We start from the raw sequence: 5,182 nt of genomic DNA, 5'->3' as shown, positions 1-5,182 counted from the left end.
CAGCCGCGGCGGGGGGGCGGGCCCGGCGCTGACGGGCGGGCCGGCCGGCCAATGGGGGAGCGGCGGCGGGGCGGGGCGAGGCGGTGACGCGAGCGCTCTCCTGCAGACCCCTTTGCTGATGCAAGTAAGGGTGATGACCTGCTTCCTGCCGGCACTGAGGACTACATCCATATAAGGATCCAGCAGAGGAACGGCAGGAAGACCCTCACCACTGTCCAGGGCATTGCGGATGACTACGATAAAAAGAAACTGGTGAAGGCCTTTAAAAAGGTGGGTGCCACCATCCCGGGACCGCTGGAGGGAGGCAAAGCCTTTGAACGCTGGGGCACGAGGCTCCCGGCCAGGCGGGCTGTGACATTGCGGGCTGGGCTAGCGCTAGTGTTGTATTTTGTCATCCTAAGGAGTCTTCTCTGCTTTTCTTACCGTTCTCTTTAGAAATTTGCCTGCAATGGTACTGTAATTGAACACCCTGAATATGGAGAAGTGATTCAACTGCAGGGCGATCAGCGCAAGAACATATGCCAGTTCCTTGTAGAGGTAGGATGTTGTGGGATGGTGGTGCAGCTAGCTAATTTCTAAGCAGGAGATAAGTCTCTCTCTTAATGAATAGCTCTGTAGATTCTAATTTTCTTAAAAGAATAGACTCTTGAAGGAAGAGCTCCTCTTGTGTTTTTCTTGATGTTCTTGCTTGAGTAAAAATGTGTCCAGCAGGGTTTTGTTGTTGTAGTGTGGCAATTTGGCTGTATGTTGGATGGGGCAGAAATTTGACAGTTCTGCAATGTGAACTCTATGGATGATCAAAGGCTTATCTAGTTTATCCTGTAAAGCACATCTCCTTTTTTACAGATTGGACTGGCTAAAGACGACCAGCTGAAAGTCCATGGGTTTTAAGTGCCTGTGGGTCACTGAAGCTTTATGCGAGAAGACTTCCTTACCATGAAAATCCCATCTGTCCCTTGTCATAAGTTTAAAACCAGCCGGTTTGTGTAATGTAACAACCTTGGGTCCACTGTTCAGTCTGGACTAGTGTAATTCAGTGATGTAATAAACTGACAAGAGCCCATGCTATCTCGTCTTGCTGTCCCTCATTTAACAGAGGTAAATCAGGCATTTAGCATTATCCAGCCTGAAGTTAAAAATAACCAGATGTTTCAAGTTAAGTCAAGGGCCTCAACATGTCAGTCCAGAAACTGCCTGAATCTCTCCTCAGTCCAGCTTCCTTTCCCTTTCAATGGGCAGTAATACTTAAGGTGCCTACTGCAGTCCTACATGGAATAAGGCACCAGATGTGAGCTGTGACATGGAATGGGGAGATRGTACCTTCCCTCTAGGCAGTATTTGCTCCTGGTGGCAGAAGGATTTGGGGAAACTCGGATCTTGAACAAGAAGAGTAACTGAAGAGTGACTTCCAAGGCCAGATGTCTGGAACTCAGGCCTGGCCAGGCACTGGTATCATAAGCCCAAAGATCCTGGGGTAGCATACTTGAACCATTTACCTTGGGTTAAACTTTTGACAAGGGATCAATTTTGGACTAATGTAACAAGTATCATTGTAGATAGAGCTGCAGAGCTTACATGTTACTAGCAACTGCTGCCTAATGCCCTGTGAAGTAACAGATTTTTGGTTTCATTTTTAATGTTTTATGTAATGTATTTAAAGTCTTATTTAAATAAAAATGATTTTCAAAAGCATTTGCTTGGTGGATTCAATTGCATTTTGGAGCCAAGGTGCTTTCCTTTCTGTGAAACAAAGAACCTGCAGGGGCTTCCTTGATGGTAAAGTAAGTGTGTGCCCCTCCGCAGCCTAGGAATGAGTGGAGTGGTGTGTGCAGCGGAGGGGGAAGCGCTGTACTTCTTGAGGAGTATTTCCCAGGGAGACAATGTGCAGGAAGGGGAAGGCAAAGAGCARCACTGGTGTTGTGCTTCCCCTTTCCTGACGGCAGTTGGAGTAAACAGCTTGTGGGTGGGAGTGTTTGGGTTGAGTCATTCCCTTTCTGGAGAGGGAGTTCACTAGTCCTCCTGCGGGAGCTGTGGCTTTCCTGGAAGTCTTGCTGGGATGGTCAGCACTTCTGCCTCCTGCCAGTGAGAGGATGGGCTGCAGCCCCTGCAGGGAGGGGGATCTGTTGACCAGTGTTCAGTAAATGCTTGGTCAAGGRTCTTTCCTCTGGAGCAACCCTTCAAGCAGCTTTACCTGTCCAAGCTTAGGTGCTTCAGAGCAAGCAAGAATAAAGAAATCTAGGACAGCAAACTCCTTCAGAGCAGAGTAGTGTACAACAGGATCTAGTTCTGTGTCTTTTATGGAAGAAAACAATGTGTTCTGGGGCAGATCTGTAAGAGTGAGAAGCAAAAAGTCCAYTAGTTTCCTTCCTTGATGCCTGGAGGAAACTCTCCCAGCAGTGGTGACTTGGTAGCTGTGGAGCTGTTCGTAGTATGCATGCTGCAAATACAGGTGTATTTTGGAGAAGCTCGCTTACCAGTGATGGAAACGCCGAGCACTGATGGGAAACCGCTTGCGTTTTTGGAACAGAGTTTTGTTTGTTCAATTATTTCTGTGAAATAATCCTGACTTTCAACCTGTTTTTCATACAGTGTGGTGGAACGCAGCTTGCTTTATAAAGCTGCCATTAACTTTCCTTGGGGACTTTGCTCTGGGAAACAAATTTGCTGCAATTACACAAAACAACTGAGAATGCCCTGGGAAGGCAGGTGACTGAGAGCACTGCCTGCTGCTGCTGCTAGGAGAGCGAATGCGAGCAGCGCTGAGGCTGGTGCGCTCGCTGCGATAGGCGTACGTGCTGCCCGACGTCTGTGGCTGCAAGGCCGTGATTGCTGTGAGGTCATGGGTCCTGGAGTTCAGGTTGTGGAACAAAGTTAACTTTTCCGTGTAGAGTAAATATAGCACAGCAATTTAACATCTGAAGCTGTTAGGGGATGAATCTGTGCTGCTGTGCTCCCTTGGTGGAAGASCACATGCTAGATCCTGGCTTTTCCCTCATTTTCCAAGGTCTCCCCTGAGTGTGTGAGTGAGGCCACAAGACCTGGCTCCTGGGGTAGTTTCRTGCTCTTAAGGGCTCTTGAATCAGCAGAGCATGACCAAAGACATCCTCTACTAACTAGCCGGAGGAGGCGATACTTAGACTGTGAGGGTAGGAAGGGAGCTGAGGCCATCAGATACGCACAAATGTGGTCATGTGTGTCCTAGGTTGCGCCTGGGTTTCCTCACCCTGCAGATCACCAGCTGGGCTGGCTGTTGTGCTTCAGGGTGTGCTGTTTCCRCTTTGGCAGAAGTTGCTCCTCAAATTTACCTCCTAGAATACTTTTCTCCCTATAACCCACTCTCCATCCTGATACTAGCAAATATTTTACTGTCTGAGCAAGACAGGAATTTTAAGGAATTTTTTTTAATCTAGTTTTAAGTTCAACTAGTTAAAAGTGCAGGTGAAAGGCTCTTTAAGTTAATGACCATTTTGCAGGGCTAGGATTTCGATGCTTTCTATGCCTAATGATTTCAACRGGTAGCTTTTTCCCTTCCGTGGATAGCTAACACCCTTCAGTGGATGCAAGCTCTGAGCCTCTGCTGCTATGAGCTAAACCTCAGCATGCCTGAAAATACTGAAGTGGATTTAATGGTCTACCTCTACCCAAGATAAAGAAACTTGCAAGAGGGAAATCCTTCAGAGAAGTGTTTGCGGTCCTCATTCCTTCATCATGATACAATATTTTTCAACAAAAATCCTCCATCTTTTGCATCCTTTGTCCGTGTCCCAGGCCACATGGGTGCCAATGGCTCTAGCAGGGCCTGAGGGTTTGGCCTCCCTCCTCAGCCCGTTGCAAAACACTCACAGTCCACGTCTGCTGCGAGCTAAAAGTGTGCAAAGGGAGCACTTCTTGCTCATGGGCATGTAGCTGTTTTTTTTTTCTCCCCGCTGCATTTTGCCAGCCTGTTTGCAGMCGTTCAGACACAAGAGGGAGGCACTGCCTCAGCCCAGCTCCTGCTGCCAGCGCAGCGGTGGCTTGGTGCGAATTACAGCAGCCCAGTGCAGGGCGAGACAYGGTTCAGCACAGGTGCTGAAAAGCCACTTATTTCTGCGGCTTTTTCTGTTTGCAGCTCCCCATGCTTGTCCTGTGTACGGGTTAGCTAGGGGAGGTGGCAGCTGCCTGCGCCCTGGCCTTGCGGGTGGGCTCGGAGGAAGGATCCGGCCCAGGTGCTCAYGCTGCAAACATGCGTCAAGGGGCTGCCGAGCAGCGCTGCCCAAGGCAGCGACCGCCACGCACCCATCGCCCTGGAGGCTCATTTGACCCTTATTGAGGCATTAAAAGCCAGAAATTGCAAAACAATTTGTTTGCTCCCTGCAAAGCACTCTCCAGAGCGAGCAATCGATTGCTGCGGTGCCGGTGCGCTGCTCCCTTCCTGCCCATTGAAAGCCCATTTGTTTCGGGTTTATTTAAAGAGCRCGAATATTGGCCTTCGCAGACGCAGGGCTGTGGACCATAACGGAGAGCAAACCCTGGCATGCATCAGCGCCAGAGCATATCGCTGGTGCTTATCGGGCTGAAGGAGGGAGACAAATGGGCTCTACAAATACAACGGCATGAGGGCAAACACGGGCAGGAGGACCCATCGATGCTGGAAGGTGGAAGGCCATATCAGGGCTGGCTGGCAGATGGGGAATGGTCAACAGGTTGGACAGGCCTGGCGGGGGGGGGGGGGATGAAGTCACCCTCATGTATGCATATATATGCATGTGCACATGTGTATATGTATTTCTACATGTGTGTCTGCATATATATTTGTGCGTATACATACATATATATATATAAAAAAATATGTGTGTGTGTATATTTTATAAAATCTGTGCGTATACTGCGGTTTTGTATATAAAGACACAAACACACACAGCGAGCGAGAGAGAGCATGCACACGAGACAAGAATACACACACATGTACAAGCACACATGGGGTGTATGAGTACTGATATAGGATATGGAAGGGCAAACCAATATACATACATAGTTCCCCCCCCCCACACACACACACACACACACTGAGCTAGATGGCACCCCCTCTGCCATGTGCCTGCGCACATGCATGCGCACGCATGTGTGTGTGTGTGTGTATATAGGCAGAGACACACACACACACACACACACACACACACATATGCAGGAACAGAGACAGATG

The 5,182-nt window shown here is 48.9% G+C and overlaps 1 protein-coding gene across 1 annotated transcript in view; it reads left to right on the top strand.

Annotated features, from left to right (window-relative positions):
• The window catches only part of EIF1 (eukaryotic translation initiation factor 1), a 14,558-nt gene extending 12,866 nt beyond the window's left edge, over window positions 1–1,692 (top strand). The window contains exons 2-4 of the mRNA XM_085310440.1: window positions 94–270; window positions 436–537; window positions 847–1,692. Of these exons, the coding sequence (XP_085166566.1) occupies window positions 94–270; window positions 436–537; window positions 847–891 (324 nt within the window). The 3' untranslated portion in view covers window positions 892–1,692. The remainder of the gene's footprint in view (window positions 1–93; window positions 271–435; window positions 538–846) is intronic.
• The last annotated feature ends 3,490 nt before the right edge of the window (window positions 1,693–5,182 follow it).

Source organism: Rhea americana, unplaced genomic scaffold (assembly GCF_003343005.1).
Source record: "Rhea americana isolate MKP2758 unplaced genomic scaffold, rheAme1 scaffold_319, whole genome shotgun sequence".
Taxonomy (NCBI): Eukaryota; Metazoa; Chordata; class Aves; order Rheiformes; family Rheidae; genus Rhea; species Rhea americana.
Note: the sequence above shows the minus strand (reverse complement) of the source record. Positions and strands in the feature narration are given on the sequence as shown.